The sequence below is a fragment of the Octodon degus genome, unplaced genomic scaffold, assembly GCF_000260255.1.
Source record: "Octodon degus isolate 3935 unplaced genomic scaffold, OctDeg1.0 scaffold00221, whole genome shotgun sequence".
Classification (NCBI taxonomy): Eukaryota; Metazoa; Chordata; class Mammalia; order Rodentia; family Octodontidae; genus Octodon; species Octodon degus.
Window position 1 is genome coordinate 3592042 of NW_004524797.1, and position 22385 is coordinate 3614426.

A 22385-nucleotide genomic window follows, 5' to 3' on the forward strand; every position below is an offset into this window, starting at 1 on the left:
CTTTAATTTTGTGAGGGAATTTTTCCCATTTTTATCATATGTCATTTTTTCTTTGGTCTCCTTTATGTTATAGTTACTTTTAGGAGTTTTTCTTGGAATTTTTATTTTCTATGTAAAAGATTGTGTCATCTGCAAATAAGATGGTTTGACTTTCTCCTTTACTGTTATATCCCTTTTATTTCTTTCTCTTGCTTGATTACTCTGGCTATAATTTTGAATACTTTATTGAACAGAAGTCATGATGATTGACATCCTTGTCTTATTCTTGATTTTAGAAGGAAGGCTTGATTTTTTTTCTCATTCAGTAAAAGAGATATTGATAACAAGTTTGTAATAAATATATTTTATCACATTGAGATAAGAACTTTTTGCCTTTTTGTTTTTAAATCATGAATGGATATTGGCTTTTAAAAAATTAATTTTATTGAGAAACAGCAATGAGACAGTTTCGAAACTGATTAGTAGGACAGTTTCAATAATTAATACATTGCATATTGTGTTGTCGTAGTGGTTATTCATAGTACAAGATGCAGACATGATAGCCTGTCCAAACACTATTAGTACAAATCTTGCTTTTCATTGAATTAAGAGAAAGCAGCTGTATATCTATCCTAACTATTTTATATATACAGATACAAAATGGTTCATCATTTAGGATATTGGATTTTGGTTTGCTAACTTTCTGGTACATCCTGGTACTTCTTTAAACTCTTGTTTTCCATGAATAAAATTTTTGGAATAATAGTTTTTACTTAAGTTAGATTATATTTGTATAAATTTATAGTTTTTCTGTTATTTAAAATTTTTTATTTTGTATATTTGGTAATACATAAAAAGGAAGCAATTTTTGTGAATCCTAGCTCCCAAGGCAAGAAATAGAACTTTACTGATACTTCCAGACTGTAGGTTGTCCCTTTCCTACTTACCTAATGCACTACATTTTGTGTAAAGCATTTTGTTTCTTTCTTAATTGTTTTACCCTATGTGATCCCATATCATATTAGGCTTTTAGGCCCATGACACTTGTTCATTCCTCTTGATCTTTTCGTGCTCATTATGTTTTTGAAATTCATTTATATCAACATATATAACTAGTTCATTCAATTTTCCTGGTGTTTCAGCTGTTTGACTCTTCTGCATCATTTTTAGTTCACTTTATTATAGATGGACATTTGGATTGTTTCCATTTTTTTCTTTTCAAAAATGATACTGCTGTGAATATTCTCACACATGTCTTCTGGGGTTCACATATACACGTGAAAGACATTTTTCAAGGACCTTACATAATAGTGAAATTTGGCATGTAGAAGGATCGCTTTTCTTGATTTTTGTCCTTGTTTTTAGTTTTTGTAAATTTAGTGAATGTGGGTGCCTTCTCTTTGTGGTCTTAAGAGTCATCTCCTTGATTGTCAGTGAGATTGTATACAGCCTTTACACATATATTCTTTTTTTTTTTTTTTCCTGTATTTAGGGCAGGGTCTACAGGGTCTATAGGGTCTCACTACATAGATTGGACTCGTAGTGATTCTCCTGTTTACAGCCTCCCAAGCTCTGGGATTATAGGTACACGCCATCATGCCTAGTCTTAGTCACCCTCTTGGTGCACCCCAGGGGTGGGGGAGATCAAACTCTGGCCTCTGCACTCTGCCGAAGCAGGCGCTTTAGTCCACTGAGCTATCAGGCCAGCCCTACACATACATTCTTGAAAAAAAGGGTATTTTTGGTACTGGGGCTTGAACCAGGGCCTTCACACTGAACTACATCTCTAGCCCTTTTTATTTCTATGATCCTTTATTATTTTCAGACAGAATGTATCTAAGTTTCTAAGCTTCCTTTAGGCTGGGCTAAAACTTGTGATCCTGGCCAGGGAGGTAGGTCAGTAGCATTAGTGCCTGCCTGGCAAGTGCAGGGTCATTAGTTTGATCCCTGGCACAATAAAGCAAACAAGCAAGCAAGCAAGCAAGCAAGCAAGCTTGTGATCCTTTTGCCTCAGCCTTCCAGGATACTGGCATTACAGGCATGTGCTACCACATTCAGCTACATATATTATTCTTACATATTTCTTCAGTTATTCCTATTTTATTTTATGCTTCCATCTTTCATATTCATACTATATATAGTGGATGTTAATTCTGTTTTGGTTCTTTGGGCTATACTTTTTTTTTTTTGTTTGTAGCTTGTTTTTCTTTAGGAGACATTCTTCATTTGTAAGTCAAATGTATCATTCTCATGTTTGATCTTCTAAATCTTTATAGTTTTACCTTTGACATTTGTATCATTAGTTCATCAGGAATTAAGGGAATCTTCAAACATAGAAAAAGAGGAAGTAATAAAGTGAACTTATATACTCATCACTCATCTTCAAAAAGTATAATTTTGTTTCTGTTTTACCTTTCTTACCTTTTATTTGGGAGTGGAGGAAAGTATTTTAAACCAATACCAGCACTCAGATGTTTTTGCCTCTGAAGATTTCAATTTTACTGATATTTTGTGTGCTTGATGTATGAGTTTTTGAAAAGGTGTTTCATTTTAGTTTTTTTTTTTTTTTTTTGGTGTGTGTGTGTGTGTATGTTTTGCTCCTTGAATGCCTTCAGGGCACTTTTGCATGGCTGGAGTGTTGTGGGGATCGAACTACAGCAAACTGAGGCTGCCAGCATTGTGGAAGCAGCCACTTAAAGAACTGAGCTAGGGCTGGGCCCCCTCATTTTAGTTTTATCAGTTATTGCTTTATGGATTTTGAGGCCATAATATTAATATTAAATTTATTAAAACATTTAATATTGTCAAATCTTTCTGGTGAAGAAAATGGTATTGTGAAGGGGCCTTCTTTATTTGCTGTGGTCTGTATTTTCCCTGAAGTTTCTCATATCTGATATGAATTATAATGTAACCATACCCCCCCCCCCGGTTTTCTTATATACTAGGTATGTTTTGTTCTCACTCTCTTTTTATTTTTAAATTTTTATGTCATTATGTCTTAACAGTATCGTAAAAGCATGTAAGTGGCTTTTGTAATTTTAGTCTGTTATTTAAGTGGAGAATTTAGTTTACTTAAATATATTTTGATTTTTTTTCTGTTACCTTACTTTGTACTTTTACCTTGTCTTTCCTTTGTTTCTCCTTTCTTTTTTTCATTTAAATTTTTTTCTCTGTTACTTTCAAAGTTATGGGTTCCCCTTTAGTGTTAACCTTAGCAATGTTAGCATGCATGTTCAACTTACCACATTTTGAAGTTCATTAAAATCTCTCTTCTTTTCAAATACTTTATTTTCAGCCTTCTTAACTTGCATGGTATCATATTTATGCAATAAACGCATTTTTACTTAAAATTTTTTAAAAAATCTGACCACAGAATATTGTTGTTGTCCTATATAGTCTGTGTCTTTTAATATAGCCCACACATTGGTATTTTTTGTTTCATATCTTGGATTTCAAGCACAAACAGATGATTATGCATTTAGAAATTCCTTTTAAATAGATGAGAAATTCTTGTTATTTCTTTCATTTTTTCATGAAAAATATTTTCTGTATATAATTCTATTTTATCTAGCACATTGTAATTACTGTTTCACTATTTTGGTTATAAATGATTTAGCTTCAGTATTTCTTTTGAATTCATTCTTTCTTATTTTTGGTCTTTTAAAGGTGATTTTTCTTTCTGGTCCCTTTTAAAAAATACATATTTTTATACTTTTCTGCTAGATGGTTAAGACCAAGCAAGACTTATATAACAAGAAATGTAACTTTTCTATCTGAGAAGGTCAGTCAGATTCCCTCAAGATTTATCCTGAAACCTCTGTACTGCAGTTTGTAGATCTTTTGTGAGTATCAGCCATGTGGATGTGTCACGGCCATTGCTTGACCAATTTGCTCTCTGTGAAAGCCTGAGAGAAAGTTTTCCCTCATTTGATTCTCCTTAGGCACACTCTACGTCATCTCCTTGATCAGAAAATTTGGGACACAACTGAGTTATAGGATGTTACAGTACAGGTTCTCCTATGTCCTGAGTCCACACTGACCTTGAAAGGCTAGTATAAAAAGTAAAGCCATATTAATATGCTGAACTGTAAAAGGCTCAAGTCAACAATTTTTGACATTGCTAGTCCTATGGACAACTTACTACTGTTATGGACTGCTGGACTATATTGGAATATTTTGCTGAATTCACACACCTACAATATTTAAATGACAATGGAATACCCTTCTCTGACAAAACTAAACAAAGGAGATACAAGTGAAGGACCATTTTATATCTGTATATTCAAAATGGGATAGATATACAGCTACTTTCTCTTAATTCAGTGAAGAGAAAGGTTTGTACTAATAGTATTTGTGGACAGGATATCATGTCTCCATCTTGTACTATGAATAACCACTAAGAAGACAATAATATGCAGTGTATTAATTGTCAAAACTGTCCTACTAATCAATTTTGAAACTGTCTCACTGCTATTTCTCAATAAAATTATTAAAAATTAATTTTTTTGGCTGTAATATTTCACAAGGATATTACAGTGTGGATTCATTTGTGAAAATTCTGTTTGGAATTTTTTGTACTTGTAAATTTGTATTGAAAATTTGGAGAGAAATTACTGAGAATATTGCCTTGCTTCATTCTTTTAGCTCTTATGCAACTTGGATTCTTATTATCTATTGATTGCTCTCTTTATCTCTTAACATTTTTCGCATATGTTCCTTTTCTTTCATTGTTGTGTCTTGAACAAAAATTTCCATTACAGTTTACTAATTCTCTCTGTTTATTTGATCTGCTTTTCAATCTGTCTATTGCTTTGTCATTGTTTCTAGTGATACATTACTTAGTTTGCTTTATAAAGGTTTATTTCCTTGTTTGTTGGTAGATATGTGATTGAATGAGATTTGTGTGTGTGTGTGTGTGTGTGTGTGTGTATGTGTTGTGTACATGCAATGTGTGTGTATGTGCTGCTTTTTTTTCCTCAGAGCTATATCTTGGAGAACCGGTGAAATCTGGGGTGAAGTTGTGTTCTTCCAGGGAAGACTGTATTTGATTCTGTTGTATGCCTATGGTTCCTTTGAGCCTTTGACCTCTTGCGGATTTTCAAAACAGCTAAGGAGAATTCTAAATTATTACTTGTGTGAAGATTCAGAGTAGGCTTCTTTCTTTCTTTCTTTCTTTCTTTCTTTCTTTCTTTCTTTCTTTCTTTCTTTCTTTCTTTGTTATTTTGCAACATGGCAACTCAACCTTCATGCTGAGGGTTTTAGCTTTTGGAAGTTCCAGCTTTTTTGGGTTTCCAGATCCCTTCCCAGAGATGGTTCAGTGTTGTCTCCTTTCCCCAGAGGCCTACAAAACCAAAAAGTTGATAACAAGATTTACCCAGTGTGACAAATGCCTTCAAGGTGAAAAGCACCTTTAGAATTCAGTCAACATTCCTCAGTTCATGTCTTCATTTGATTTTTATCCTGAACATTCCTGGCTTTTTATTATCAGCTTATATATGCATTTGAGAAGATGACATATACGAAGCTAATAGTGATAGTCTAATGCATGCTGAAAATAGGAGAATCTCTTTGTTTTTGTTTTTCTATTCCCAAGGATGAGAGGAGTGTTCATCCTTGTCCATCCTTGCCTTTTTACGTGGTATGTTACCTAGAATTCAGTAGGCTGTTACACAGGTAGATGTATAGCTACAAAGTGCATTAAGGCCTTGAATTTTACAAATTTTATAATATTTTTAAAAATATTATAAATTTTTTTAATATTTTTATGTGTCTGTTATATTTTTAAGCTTGTCATTTATTTGGTGAGATAGTATGTAATTATTGACTCTTTTTCAGATTGATAAAATAAGACCTGTGGAAGGACCTGGACACAAATCTGGTGTTAATAGGGCTAGGCTTTAGATTCTTGACTTCTGATTTTTAACAGAAATCTGTGTTTGTTCCACTATATCACTTTGCCCTTTAATTAATGTTGTTGACATTGGACATCTCCTGATTATTTGATCTAGATATGAAAATTCGCAAGAAACCACTGGGATAATATCTAAATGAAATTCTTTTTAGGTCCTCATCTGAAAAATATATTTAGCTGAGTGTTCAGTGTGTTTAAGCTTTCATCATTGACACAAAGCAGTATATTTACTTCTCTTCCAGAAAGCAGAGCAGAAGACACAAATTACCATTTTGCCGCTGCAGCATTGTGAGATTCTTTGGTTGTCAAATAAAGGTGATTGTTTCTTGTCCAACAGGTGTGTATGTAATATAGACTGCAGTGGATACAGCTTTAATCCCGTATGTGCTTCTGATGGGAGCTCCTATAACAACCCCTGCTTTGTTCGAGAGGCATCTTGTTTAAAGCAAGAACAAATTGATATAAGGCACCTTGGCCATTGTACAGGTAAAACACATCCTGCTCACCTACTGACCTATTTTTCATGTGACTTGTCTTTAGATTTGGTAGAGTTTTGATTTTATAAAAAGGGGACTCTTTGAAATCTTTTCTTTTATTATTGCATGTGTTAGAATTTATTTTCATCTTAAGATAGAAATCTTTCTTCTTGGTTGTTTATTTAGTTACTAAGGTGATCAACATCAAATTTTAGATATATTTATAATCCTAAGGTGCCACAAATTTGACTATAGCTGAGTTCAGTTTATTTTAATTTTAGCAAAAAACATGTTGCCATATGTTTCTTAATCTTTTTTGTAGAGATACTTTATTTTTTCATTTTATCTCTTTGTAGTTTTTGCCCCATAAATATTAAGTATAACAGAGTTGGTGGCAAGTCATATAACATAAAATTACTTTCAGCTTAAACTTGTTTGCCTTTCTTTCTTTTTGTAATAGAAACCGTGATGCCACGTAGGAATGAGTTTTTTTTTTTTTCCTGTCTCTACAGAAATAGTGGTAGTCACTGAAGCCTGTGGTTTTTAATTTTCTTCCTTCAGTAGTACCCACATGGGTTGGGGCAATACATTATTTCCTTGGTACTACATATGGACCAGGCACTTTTTTGGAGGTGGGGGAGGGTGGTGCGTGTAGCTCAGGCAGTCCTTGAATTCACTGTGGCCCAGGCTAGCCTTGAATTGTTGACATTCCTCCTACCTCAGCCTCCCAAGCTAGGATTAGGTATGCACCACCACTTCTAGCTGGACACATTCTTATGGAGTAGGATTGTATGTCTTTTTTGCTTACTAGTTCTACGTCCCTCCCCCATATCTGTCCTGCTTTTTGGATTTATTAAAAGGGAAAAGGTTGTAAGCCCAAATTTAGTAATTTGTCTTGATAACAGACCATTTGTGACACACTGTCCAAATGATTACACCACCTCTCGTCCGAGCTACCTGCAAGTATCATTGAAATTTATTCAAGATCTTCTAGGTAGGGTTGGTATAGGCATGATAGAAGAAGTCATTTCCTGACAGAGATCCTCCATAGGTAGATATTTTTCTTAGGTTAGGGTTTTAGGTAGAAAGAATAGCTTAGAGAAAGAATATCTTGTCAGAAGAATTAGTTCATATTTAAGGTAGTACTTCCCTTAGTATCAAGCTCAGAACAGTTGGCTAATTCTGATAATTTTTAGATTCATGTAGATTTAGACTGTTTCTTAGTGGTTGAGCCTAAAGTTTTATTTTGATTCCCTTAACAGTTTTGTATTCACAGCTAACTAAACCACACTATGATTGGGAGGCTGAAGCTTGTGTCTCCCAGCAAGTATTTACAATTTTAAAGTTATTCTAGTGCACATGCAATTCACAAATCAGGTATCTTTTTTTTTTTTTTTTTCTTTTTTTTTTGTGGAACTGGGAATTGAACTCAGGCCCTTATGCTTGCCAGGGAAGCCATCTCCCCGGCCCCAGGTATCTTTTTTAAAAATACATTTTGTTTGATTACAAAGACATTGAGATTCCATATTATTATTATTTTCCAATTTTTCTTGTTGACTTTACTGAAAATTAATAATTATATAGCATATTAAAAATTATAGACAAATATTGAAATGTGAAAGATATAAGATGTAGACAGAGTGAATTTTAGAGAAATATTTCTGAAATGAATACATAGCATGAGATTAATAATAGATTACACATTGTAATATTTACAAACTTAAATGAATATAACAATAAAAATTATCCAAAATAAAAATGAAGAAAGAATTTATAGATCAATCATACAATAGTTCACTCTGTGCCAAAATCAAGAAACTAAAAAAAAAGAAACTTATATTCATATAATTAGAATTCTCAAGGTAGAAAGGGGGCTGGAGAGATGGCTCAGTGGTCTAAGGCACCTACTTAGAACAAGCTTGGCAAAGCATCAGGGACCGCGGTTCAATCCCCCAGCACCACATGCCAGCCAGCCCCGCCCCCTGGTGGGCTGAGCTGGCCACACACACACACCACATTCTCTCTCTCTCTCTCTCTCTCTCTCTCTCTCTCAAATAAATAAAAAATTAAAAAAAAATTAAAAAAAAAAAAAAAAGGTAGAAAGGGATAGGCAATAAATATTTAAAAATTTAAAATTTCTGAATTTAGTTGAAATTATAGCACCACATGAACCTTTTTCATAAGAAGTTTGAATAAAATCATACCAAGATACACAAAAATGAAATTGTCCAAAACTATTATAAAGAAAAAAATCATTAAAGCATATGCATAAAAAATACTGGCTATGGAAGAACAAAATTAAATAGCATCTTATTCCACATTAGAAAAAAAACAAACAAAAAAGAGAGCAAGAGTGTAAGAAACTAGACTAATTAATTCAAAGGACTGAAAGAAAAAAAAAAAAGATCTGTTCTCATTGAATTTAATGTGCAGCAAACACACCTTTGAAGACTAAAAGTAAAATATTTTCCAGTTATACAAGCTTAAAATATTCTAATGCTTCCAGGCATAGTATATAGAAAATAACAAAGCGCATAATCCAGAAGGCAAGAGAAATTGCTGTATGGTCCTGGATAAAGAATAAAGAGCTCTCAAAATGGTAGTTATGCAGGACTATGTAAAATATAATTATATTAGAAGAACCCATTTAAAGGTCATTGAAGATTTCCATGAAACAGTATCAATTTTATGTTGGGTTATATATAATTTTTTCATATATATGTGTGTATGTGTAAAAGACAAGGAAGAAATAATATAGTCAATGGAAAATGGAAATGTACTTTTTAAAGTTTCTAATACTAGGAGAAAATATCATACCATGTCTTATAAGTAGATTGTAAGTCAGAGATACAGTGTAAATCTTAAAAATTGAGATTAAACAATATTCAGAAAATTAACTAAATATTAATTAATTAAAAATTAAATATTTTAAAACAATTTAACTAGGAAAAAGTTTTCATGATCGTAAAGAATTACTAAGAATAAAACATAACATGAATACTGGAATGACAGATACATGACCAGCACTTCTAACAGGTTGGGGATAGGATATTGCACAAAGTTCTAATATGTTGTGGACATGGACAGTGTCCATGACATTTACTGGTGGCCAGGTGTCAGTTGTAGGGATGAACTACTGTTATTATAATTATTATTATTGTATTTTAGGGAAGGGTCTGCAGGGTGTTAAGAGTCTCACTACCAGATCGGACTCTAGTGATCCGTCTGTTTACAGCCTCCCAAGAGCTGGCATTATAGGCTTGCACCACCATGCCTAGTCTTAACTGCTCTTGGAGAGAAACTTTTTCAGTGTGTTATTTCACTTTGCACAGGACTTTCAAAGGAGGTGATATTTGAGTTGAAGTCTGTGTAAAACCAGACTGTTCATCCTGCAAAGGATAGTTTGAGGCCCAAGTCAGAAAAAGGAGAGTTGATAAAGACAGTGGTAGAAACCACTCTATAGTGTTTTATATGTCAAAACATCTTGTATATGATAAATATTATTATCTGTCTGGGGAGAGAGGGAAAGGGAGGGAGAATGTGGTAACAAATGTGAAAGCAGGATACGTGGATGAAGACTTAAGAAGGATCTGGAATATTTGAAGTAGTTGGACATTTCATTATGTGATTTCAACATTATATGTTTCTTAATTTAAAAAATGCTTTCTCTTACAGACACAGATGATACTAGCTTGTTGGGAAAGAAAGATGATGGACTACAATATCTACCAGATGTGAAAGGTACTGCGTCATGATTTTCTACATTCTGACCAACTAATTAAATGTGGTTATTTGCTGTCCTAAGAAGTTCTGTTTCCATCATCACAACTTCTCTAGCTTTTTCTCTATAGTAATATCCATTGCACAGTTGATTGTTAATATTAAGTGACAGCTAAGGTGCATCTTAGTTTACAGAGTGCTTCCATATATGGGTCAAGTTATAATTACTGAGAATTACAGGTTTACATGCAGTTGTAAGAAATTATATAGGAATATATTAGATTTCCTGTCACTGAGACACAATGCCTAATACAACTCAAAGAGGTGGGAGGTTTAATTTAGCTCATGGTTTCAGGGGATTCCTTCTGTGATCAGCTGGCTCCAAGACAAGCATCATGGTGGGAAGGTGTGGTGAGCAAAGCCACTGTTAATGCCTGCCAGGGAGCAGAGCAGAGGGATAGCACCAGACAGTAAGTAGGAGGAGGTTAGATATAATATTCAAGGCAGTACCTCCATGACATACTCATAAGTGTGCTTATCTGCTGGGTGGCTTCTAAGCCAGTTAAGTTGACACAGTCACGTTTAACCACCACATGGAACATCGACTATGAATGTTTTTGCAAAATTCTTTCTTTTCTAGAATCTGCTGTTAATTCTCTCCTGCTATTCCTAGGTCTTTGAATCTTTTTCCGTCTGCCTGGAAAACTTTACTTCTTTATACTTACTCCTTTTACTCTCAGTTTGAACACCATTTCCTTTTGGGAGGTATTTCTTCACCCTTAAATCTGGATTAGGTGCCTTTCTTATATTGTCTTATCTGACTCTTAACTGTGTTGTAATTAATGTTTTTTGTTTTACTCCTCTGTATCCCTCTCATAGGCTGTAAAATGTATGAAAATACAAAATCGTATCTGTCACCTTCACTTTGTATTCTTAAACCTAGCAGAATGTTTGGTATAAGTAGTTGCTCCATACTTTGCCTGCCCGCCTGTCTGTCTTGCGCTCGCTCGCGCTCTCTCTCTCTCTCTCTCTCTCTCTCTCTCTCTCTCTCTCTCTCTCTCTCTCTGAATGTATTTGGTACAGGGTCTCATTAAGCGACTTGGATTCGTAGTGATCCTCCTGTTTTCAGCCACCCCAGTACTGGGATTCAGGCATGCACCACCACACCTGGTCTCAGTGGTGGCTTAGTGCTCCTAGTGGCAGGGCTGGCTTGGCATATGGTACCTGGGATCAAACCTCAGTCCCTGTACTAGCCTAAGCAGGTGCTTAGTCCACTGAGCTATCTTGCCAGCTCTGCTCCATACTTGTTTAACAGATGGTTATAGTTCAAAGAAGCTATAGGAGCTATTTGCACAAAGTCTTAAATCTAGTAGAGGTTAGAGCTGAAATTGGAATCTTTGACCTCATATCCTCTGCTCTTCCTGACTTGGCTTTGCATGTATGCATTTGTTTAATTCTAACCAGCACTTTGTAAGAATACTAAATCCGTGGAACCCTGAGACTCAGTGAATGTTAGATCTAGTTGACTGAAGCAAAACTAGATCTTTTGACTCCTACATCAAACCTTGTATATAATTAAACTATCACAAGTGTATCTTCTGTTCCTTTGGTTGTTCTAAAGGACATTAAAAATATACAGGGCTAGAGTTAATAAAACACTTGTAATTTTGTATCCTACTGTCTGTCTTCCCAGTGCAGAAGTTTCCTAAGGAGTTGTTTCTTTTATAAGAAACCCCATCTCCATTCCTTAAAAAAAAATGTGATCTACCTCATAGGTATAATTCCTAAAAATGAAGTGTATCTTTGGAATGGTGAATAGTACTTTTCTCATAGAGCTTTATAAACATTATTGATAAATGCCAAGGGCTTAGAGTATTGTCTGACATCAGTACTCAATAAATGGTAACTTAATGTCATTGAATATGTCATAACCAATGGGCCCCTGAAATACAAATTTCTTACACAAATTACAAAGTGGTATATTTGAAATAAGAAATCTCCTTTGTTTCTAAAGGGGGATGTAATGAATCATTCCCAGTTTTATTCTCTACATTGAGAGTATATTACCAGAACAGAAAGGCCATCTTTCAGTATTTAGAAGTTCATACTTGAGACAATTTGGAGAATATGTATTCTTTTATATTGTTAATCAAAATCACATTAGAATATGACTGCATATGATAAATTAGTGCCTATGCTATCTTGAAATGCTAAAAATTCTTATACCTAAGAATTGATTTGTAACTGTAATGAGGTGATCATAATTGGCATGTATCTAATTATAGTATTCATTTTATCAGAAACTACTTATTGATAGAAAGATATTTAGTACTTAATATGCATCTCTGAGTTTATCCCATGGTAATAAATACACACAACTTCTAGTGGGATGGAAACTATTGTCATAAAATGTTGTATAGTTAAAATGTGTATGGAGAGATTGAGAAAAGATGAGATTACTCTTTGGTGGGCAACAATGAGAACTGATACATGTCATGGAAGAGGTGAATCTGAGTGAACTTCCTTAATGTAATATATTTGAAAGCAGCAAGGCTACAAAATTAATTACATGTGTTAATGATGCATGGTAGGAATATTGTGCTTATTATTTATATTAGACTCAAAAGGAACAGATATCTGCTTAGATGTGAGGCATAGAGTTCTAAGTGACAAAGACCCTATCTTAGCTGACACAGGGACAGGGTTTTTTTAACAGCACTAAGAGTGCAGGAGAGCAAAGGTGTATCGGGTAAGGTGAGGGAAGAGTTGATAATGGAGTGATTAATTACATTTTGGAGTTTGAAGTACTGTTGGAATTCATTTATTCAGCCTAGAGTTGAGAGGCATTCCTTGGCTGTAAAGGTGATAATGAAGCTGTTTTTACTTCATTCTTGAGGTTTATCTCATCTTAGTACTTACCCATCTTTGGCCTCATTCATAAGCCTCATTGGTGTGTCTGCTTCTGCTGGCCACAAATACCAGAGATAATGAAAATATGGTCGTTTATTTGAAAATTTCAATCTTGCCCTTTTGATTACCCTTTTAAAATGATGAGGCTGTGGTCCAGGTGCTAGATTTATTGAAGGAAATCAGAGTGTGTCATGAAGCGTGGTGGAGCATCACAATGGAGGTGGTTAGAAGAGGGCTTCTGAAAGGAAGTTTGTCATTGAATGAGAGCAAAAAGGAAGTGACCACATTAAGCATGTTAGAAGGTGGCACAGGGCTGGCATGGGGCTCAGGGAAGTATTGTGGTCTTGATACATCAGGGAGATGGACATAGTCTTTTCTAAGGGAATAGTTGGGAAGGTTTATTCACATGAAGAGGTGTTTCACTGGTAGAGTAGGGAGTGTCAGTTAAGCTGGAGAGCAGTGGGCTTAGAAATGAGTGTGGGACATGTTAGAAAGTAGGTAGAATGGGTTTTTGTCAGAGCATTTTTTAACTGAGTCCAAGAAAACAGGGATAAAAAAGGAAATTTGGATTGATATGCTAATGATAAAGATTAGGAGACAGGATAGTGTGGGGCAAGCAAGCCAAAATATTTTGAATTTTTTAACCGTAGGAATTTGTAGAAATAGTGAGTCCTGGGGTTACTTATTTAATGTTGATGTTGTAGTCTCAGTTACTAACAGCAACTCCTCAAGGTTTAACTGGATCATTCTCAGATGGACTAGACAGATAGCCAGTGGAACAAGCCTTTGCAGATACTATTATTGTATTTATTTTCTAGTCCAGGCAATCAAATGCAGGGCCTAATACATGCTAGGGTAGCATTCTTCCGCAGGACTGTATCCCTCAGTTCCCTGGGTTTTCTTATGACATCATTCCTTGGAACAATACTATCCTTGTATTTGAAAACACTGCTGTTGGTGGCAGATTTGTTTGTGAAAGCTTCTGTGGCTAGAACAAGGCATTGGCTGACCAGATGTACTTTTTATATTGCACACACACAAACATTGTTCGTACACCAGCAGTTGCAGCTGTTACTTATGGAGCCTGTCACCATTGCTTATGGGCGTTGCTCTGTGACCAGTTCTTTCCTTGTGGAGGCTTCATCTCTGCCATGGTTTCTGAAACCATGTTTTATTTCTTAAAAGCCCATATTTCCTTTTTGAAGTTGTCTTAATGTACTTGGCCTAAAGAGCAGGTATTTGGACATATTTGTGTCCATTCCCTATACATCTCCAGGGTTGCTTGGTAAAATGGGTGTATAGTGTAATGATGGGTATATAATGTAATGTATATAATGTAATGAGCTTGTATTTTGGAGTCAGCTTTGGTCTGTGTTTAAACCTGTGTAGCCTGATTTTTCTGATCCTTCATTATTATTTGTGTAAAATGGGGGTGCAGTATGTACTGCCTACGATCACTGTGAATATAAAAACTCCAGATTACTGACTTCGTTATTGATGTTGTTATGGTTATGGCTGATAATTTTGCTTTCCATTTCACTCTTGTCAGTTTTCTGTGCTCAGAGTTTTCACGGTTGGTTTAGTTTACCTATCATACTATTTTACATGTGGATCACAAGTGACATCAGTAGGACATTTATTTATCCTTTATAAACAATTGCTAATGAAATACACTACTGTGTGCTAGATGCTTTCACATGTAAGTATGCTATTCTCATTTTGTAGATGAAGAAGCTAAAACTGTGGATGTTTATTGCTTGTGTACAATGGAGAACAAGCCTTAGAATTCAGGTTTTTAAACTCTAAGCCATGGTGCTCTTTTCTTTGTATCATGACTATTCTAGAATGCTGTTCTGTACCTTGCTGTCATTCATAATCTTTCCAAATATTTAATCTGCTTATGTTACTACCTTGATGAACCTTCACATTTTTTTTCTCTCAACTAATTTTCCTCTTAGGACTAGTTTCACTTACCCTATGGCGTAGTGGGATTCTGTGCTTAATATTGGTCGTCCTGCCATTGCCTAAAACTCTGGAACATAATAGGTACTTAACAAATACTTTTTGGATAGCTGAGGTCAAACTTTGAACTCAGCTTATTATTACATTCTCTCTTCTGCCCCCCATTATGCTTACATTAAAGCCATTTTGCATAATTCTGGATTAACTGTATCTGAATTAAAGAGACTATAAACAGCAGATGACTGGGATTCAAACCTAGGCAGTCAGACCAAGAGCTGTCCTTGTCTTGCATTGTACTTAGTGTTGTGAGTGTTTATGACACAAACAGATAATTTAGGTTCTCAGTCTTCACAGTAGAGACCAAACTCAGATAGGTATACCACAGTGCTATAGCATGTTATGGTAGAGAGTGTTCAGGGTTACAGCAGCCATTAAGAGGGCTTGGTTTTTTTGTGTGAGGTTATCTTTCTTTATTGACATATCAGAATTATAGTCTTGGAGCTGGTGGAGTCCATAAAAGCCCACTGAGGTCAGGATATGCCCTGTTTCTATACCTTCACTGCCTAGTAGAAGATTTGTCATGCTAAATAGGATTAATAGAAGATTAGTAAATTAGTCATCTAATTAGTTCAGTCTCCTAAATCCAATGCTAGAGGCTGGCCAAATAGCTCAGCAGATTAAAGCACCTGTTTAGGCAGACACAGGACCCGGGAGTTCTATCCCTGGGCCTGCCATGCTGCCCTGCCCCTGGGGTGCACTGAGATGGCAGTTGAGACTGGGCGTGGTAGCACACGCCTGTAATCCCAGCACTTGGGAAACTGTAAACAGGAGGATCACTACGAGTCTGATCTATGCTATGAGACCCTGTAGACCCCATCCTAAAATAAAAAAAAAAATCCAGTTTTTATACAATATATCGTTGTCACAAAGGCATTTTTTTTATAGGGCTAGTATTTTTTTAATCAAAGGTAATTTCAGTAATTGTCTTTGGCATATTGTTTTTATAAAACATAATGGTCACATCCTACAAATATTTTAAAATGCTTTCAATCCAAATAGTCTCCTGCTGTGTTCATAGCATAATAGGAATTTGAAGGGAACCTTGGTTCTTATCCATCCCCTATCTGAGAAGTCTCCTTCATAAACTGCTTAGCAGTTGATTTATGAAGTGTTGGTTTATTCAGTGTTTCTGAATCTTTGAAACCCTATGATATTTTACAGTTTGTTTTTTGCTATTGAGTGACCAGGTTTATGTTCTTTTAAGATGCTATTGATCAAAGAGAAGATGTTTATATTGGAAACCACATGCCTTGCCCTGAAAACCTCAATGGTTTCTGCATCCATGGGAAATGCGAATTCATCTATTCTACTCAGAAGGCTTCTTGTAGGTAAGTCAGTGCCTCCAGATCAGTGGTGAGAATATTTTTCCATCAATGGTCACTGTTTTACAGAAGACAGTGAAATATGGATAAAGATTACCAAAAAATATTATTTATCTGTCATAGGCAACTAAAAAATAGCATCATAAAAAAAAGAAAAAGAAAAAAGAAAAACCCTTCCTTCAAGTCTGGCATGAAATATGGAAAAAAAATTCTTTGTGTTTTGAGATTATGGGCTTAACATTTTAATGATATTACATATTTCAATATAAAAACGTGCCATATTCCAATACTATTTTGGTCTTTAGGCACTCTGTGAAAGGTAATTGAGGGACTGAAAAATATATTAAGAATAGAAAATATGTAACTCAAAATATATGCTAAAATAGATTTCTAAAAATAAGGGAGTGAGGATAAAGAACCAGGTGTGAGTTAAGAGATGGAAAGGGTGTAAATCCTCAGCTCCCAGATTCCTGAGATGTTATATAACTTCTTCAAGGTAAATAGGGAATGTATGTAGAGCTGAGGGAAAAAACAAAAAACGAAAAACAAAAAAACCCTTAACCTAATAATTTTACTGCTTTTTGCCTCTCTTCCCTCTTGCTCCCGGTGCCAAGAGCTCATCTACTACAGACAGTCTGTTTAGCCAGGTTATGTTTCCATAGACAAGAGAAGATACTGTCTTTCTTCTGGCTTCTTTGTTGGGAGCTAAACAAGAATCCTTCTTCTTTTCTCAATCAAAACATGGAAACATGGAGAAATGTTATACTTTCCTGTTGTTTCTGTCAACCCAGAAAGTGGTCAGTCTTTTGGGTCCCTCTGCTTCTTTGGTTTTCTCTTTTTGAGTTTTATCTTCTTTTTTTCTCTTTCTTAAAAACAAGTCTATGTGAGAGCACATGTCAGTAAGGTCGGCACTCTGGGAGGCTGAGGCTGGAGAATTGCAGGCACACTCCCAGCCCTGGCAAATTAGTGATTTAGCAAGACTGTTTCAAAATAAAAAGTATAAAGTGGGTTGGGATGTAGTTCAATGTGAAGGCCCTGGATTCACTGCCCAGTAATGGAAACAAAACAAAACATGAATTATTTATGATTAAATAGATCTTTGTTAAGATCTGTTGAAAGATCTTTGAATAGACCTTTGGCTTTTTCTTGATTAAAAAGTTTCATCTTTAAAGGTGCTAGTCTGTTCCCACTATTTTTGCCTAAGCATTTAAAAAATACACCTACATAAGATAGCAGACCAGGTATAAAACCAAGTTATACAGTGGATTTCATTTGTCTTACGGTGGCATAGATATCTTGATAGAAAGTTAGATCCAGTTTGCCTCAGGATGAGCATTTTTCAAGATAGTACATGAGGAATAGGAGAGGATAATGTTCTCATAATGATGATACCAGGCCACTGTGTGCTCTTTTACTAACAATAAGAGGGTTGAGTTAATCGTCGCTAAGGGCTTTGGGATTAGATTCACTGAGTTGGCCAATTATTGGCTGTATGTCCTTTGAAAGATACTTAAGTTGTCTTCCTTTGGCAGATACTGAAATTGTCACATTTTCCTCATTTCTAAATTGTAATGGTAATAGTAACTATCTCATAATGTTGTTTAAATGAGACTATACATATAAAAGTGCTTAGTGCATTTATCTGGAATTTAATAAAGGACAGTTGATGTTGTTTGATGGAAATCCCATTACATCAGAGTTTCTTTGTTTTGTTAACCACTGTCTTCTTAGCTAATTAAGTTTACCCCAAGCTTCTCTCTGGCATCATACGTGTTTACCTTCTGACTAAGGAGAGCATCTCAGACAGGTGTCATTTCAACCAGTTGATCCTTATATTGACTAAATTTAACAAAATTGTCATTTTTGTATTTCTTGTTATAGTATCTTATAAAAATTCATGAAAAATACAATTTTTGATTATTTTTATATAAATAATTGGACTGGTAAGTGGTTAATAAGGCCTTACTCAATAGGTATTTAGCAGTTATTTTTTGAAATGAAATGATGATTATCAACATCCTTATTCAGACTAGAGGAGCTTCTTAAATACTAAAAAATCTCTTTCTTTTTTAACCTGCTTTTAACTCTTAAAGAACAACTGGTCCCTTTTTCTGAGCAGATACAGTATTTGTAAGAGTCAGGATGAAATATCACATGCTTACAGTGAAAACAAATGCTGAACAACCTTCAGATTCAGTCCTATTATTTTATTAAAATCTTCTAGCATTATCTCACCACTGTTTTGTTCATTTATTTATTTATTTTTTAATGTTATGTTTTTGGTGCAGGGCCTCACTACACAGCCTGGATTCCTAGTGATCCTTCTGTTTTCAGCTTCCCCAGCATTGGGATTACAGATGTGCATCACCACGTTCAGTCTGAGTGGCCGGGTCAGTGGGCTTGAGAGTGGGGCTGGCACAGTATGTGATGCTGGGGAACAAACCCAGTCCCTGCTCTTGATTAAGCAGGTGTATAGTCTGCTAAGCTATCTTGCTGGCCCTGTTTTTGTTTCTGTATTGCAAACATTACCAAATTCTTTCTGCACTGGCAGATAAATATGAAAGGAATACAGAGGATTTGCCTTTGAAAAACATAGACTGGTGGAAGAGACGGACAAATAATAACATTCACAAAAGATATAGCCACATATAGGTATTTGTGAGATGATTTGGAACTTCAGAAAAGATACTTCAACCAGAAATGAAATGGGGAACATTGTTAGAGGAGGGGTTACATCTTTTTCTTTTGATTTTTTTAATTTATTAATTTATTTCATAATTTTATTGAGAAACAAATAGCAATGACACCATTTCAAAACAAATTGGTAGGACAGTTTCAACAATTAACACATTGCATACTCTCTCCCTATTGGTTAATTGCTGTACAAGATGCAGACATGACATCCTATTTACAAACACTATTAGAACAAATCCCTCTATTCATTAAGAGAATGGAACTATAAATCCAAATCATTTTGAATACACAGATACAAAATGGACATTCATCTGTATCCCCTTCTCTTGTTTAGTTCTGTTATTTGAATATTATAAGTGTGTAAACTCAGCAGAATATTCTAAAAGAGTCCAGTAGTCCATAATAGTATTGGGTCTTCCTCTTGACTAGAAGTGTCAGAAATTGTTGACCTGAGTCCCCTACAGCTCAACACAACACCATGGCTTTACTTCATATATTTCGCTTTATATTTTTCTGCTGGAAGGTTAACACCAAGGTAAAGCAGGACCTATGCAAAAAGAGTTGTAGCTTTTGGGTCTGATAAGGTCAGTGAAATCCCCAAGGATTTATTCTGAGATCCTGTACCTCAGATTGTAGAACCTTTGTCAGTGTCAGCCATGTGGATGAGTCACGGCCATTGCTTGGCCAATGTGCTCTCTGTGAAAGCCTGAGAGAATGTTTTCTGTCCATGTGACTCTCCTTAGGCACACTTTACATCATCGATCACTTTCCATTTTGGACCCATAATCTCGTTGATCAGAAAATTTGGGACACTACCGAGTTACATGATGTTAAAGTACAAGTTCTCATATGTCCTGAGTCTTAATTGACCTTGGAAGGGTAGGGCCAAAGTGTTGGCTTTCCTTGTGGTCCTCCTTTTTCTCTAATTTTGGTCTGCAAACTTAGGTTGTTAACCATCCAGAAGACAAGCTTATTGTTATTACCATACAACCTAGGCTGTTAAGCTTAACCTCACTATCTGTGTGAATGTCAAACATCTTAGACATAACATGGAACAGGTATTTTTCATCAAGTATTGATACGTTGAACTTTAAGTCCCTACAGAATATGATGAAAAAACATTTAAAAATTAGAATATATTTTAAAAATAGGCATAAAGAATTATATAATTCTTATGTTTACACATAAGTCCAAAAATTTAACCATATACAACCTTGAAGCAGAAGAGTCCCACAACATTCCTTTCCCTGTCTCTTCCTTTCATTCACCACCCCCTTCTTCTTGCACATCTACCTACCTGAGAGACACCTTAGCAGTAACTGGCATGTCATGACAAGCAGCCTGTATTCAGAAGACCAGAATGACAGGCACTTCAAGTATGAACCTACTATTACAGATTAACAACCTCAGTGCATCCATGCTTAGTTCACAGGTATCAGTATATATAGTGAGTCAGGGTAAGAATCTTTCCAGTTAACTGCTGGATTCAAAAATCTTCTGGAGATTCTCAGGATCATTGTCTTGCCCATCTTTTACATATAACTGTAGGGCTTGTCACTGTCATCTTTCCTAGCTCATCTCCTTTCCCTCTCTTAATTAGTTAGTCCTTGAGTTCTTGCTTTCCTTTTACTTGTATTATACCTTTCTATTTGTATTTCTTCTTTTGAGTTCTTATACTAGGGAAATTATACAATATTTACATATGTGTGTCTGGTGTATTTCACTTCCACTTCAGTATAAAAGCTTCAAGTTTATCATTCTTTATAGCTGAGTAATACTCCATAGTGTAAAAATACCACAGCTTCTTCATCCATTCCTCAGGTGATAGGCATCTTGGTTGTTTCCAAGATTTGGCTATCACAGATTGTGCTGCTATAAACATAGGCACAGATATATCCCTATGATATAATGTTTTCAGAGGCTCCGGGAAAATTCCCGGTAGAGAAATAGCTAGTTGAAATGGGATTACCAGTCCAACTTTTCTAAGGAGTCTCCACACTGATTTCCATAACAGTTGCACCATTCTACATTCCCACCAGCAGTGGAGAAGGGTTCCTTTCTCCCCACAGCCTCTCCAACATTTGTTGTTGGGTGATTTCTTTATGACACCCATTCTTTCTGGGGTGAGATGATATCTCACTGTTGTTTTAATTTGCATTTCACGGATGGCTAGTGATGTGGAGCATTTTTTCATATATTTATTCGCTTCTTTAATTTCATCCTCTTGAGAAGTGTGTGTTCTTCTCAGATGCCTACTTCTGGATTGGGTCTTTAAATTTTGGGACCCTAGTGTTTTTCAGTTCTTTATAAAGTCTAGAGAGCAGACCTTTGTCTGAGTACTTATTTGTCATGATTTTTTCGAAATTTGTGGGTTGTCTTTTCTCTTTGTTGGTAATTTCTTTTCATGTGAAAAAACTTCTCAGTAAGAGCAGGTATGAGTTGTTAATTCTTTCAAGTGTTTCCTGTGTGATTTAATTTTTGTTCATGAACTCTTTGCCTACCCCTATGTCTTCAAGAGTTCCTCCTACTTTCTCTTCCAGGAGATTTAGTGTCTCTGCTTTAACATTTAGAGCTTTAATCCATTTTGACTTTAGCTTAGTGCATGGCGATAGACCTGGGTCAAGTTTGAGTTTTTGGCATGTAGAGAGCCAGTTTTTCCAGCACCATTTCTTAAAGAGGCTATCTTTCTTATAGTGAGTATGTTTGGCCCCTTTGTCAAAGATAAGGTGGCTGAGTGTGTTTGTAGGGATTTCAGCATCTTGTAATCTATTCCATTGTTCCTCAGGTCTATTTTGTTGCCAGTACCATGCTGGTTTTATCACAATAGCCTTGTAGTATAATTTCAAGTAAGGAATTGTAATGCCTCCTGCTTGTCTTTATTGCCCAGGATTACCTTTGCTATTCTAGGTCTTTTCTGGTTCTAAATAAATTTTAGGAATGATTTGTCTAACTCTGTGAGGTATGTTGGTGTTAGTCTGATGAGGATTGCATTAAATATGTACAGCAATTTTGGGAGTATGCCCATGTTCACAATGTTGGTTCTTCCTATCCAGGACCATGGAATATCTTTCCATTTTCTGAAATCCTCTATGATCTCTTTTTTTCCCCCCATAATTTTATTGATAAACAAATAGCAATGAGACAGTTTCAAATCAAATTGGTAGGACAGTTTCAATAATGCACACATTGCATGCATTCTTCCTAGTGGTTAATTGCTGTACAAGATGCGGACATAAGATCCTATTTACAAACACCATTAGAACAAATTGCTCTATTCATTAAGAGAATGTAACTATATATCTATCCTAACCACTTTGAATACACAGATACAAAATGGACATTCATCTGTAT

At 35.3% G+C, this 22385-nt stretch overlaps 1 protein-coding gene across 2 annotated transcripts in view; it reads left to right on the forward strand.

Annotated features, from left to right (window-relative positions):
• Tmeff1 (transmembrane protein with EGF like and two follistatin like domains 1) overlaps positions 1-22385 on the forward strand; it is a 133477-nt gene that overhangs the window by 90367 nt on the left and 20725 nt on the right. For both annotated transcript variants that reach the window (XM_004645228.1, XM_023705449.1), the window contains exons 6-8: positions 6228-6376; positions 10042-10107; positions 16223-16346. In XM_004645228.1, coding sequence (XP_004645285.1) covers positions 6228-6376; positions 10042-10107; positions 16223-16346 — 339 coding nt within the window. The remainder of the gene's footprint in view (positions 1-6227; positions 6377-10041; positions 10108-16222; positions 16347-22385) is intronic.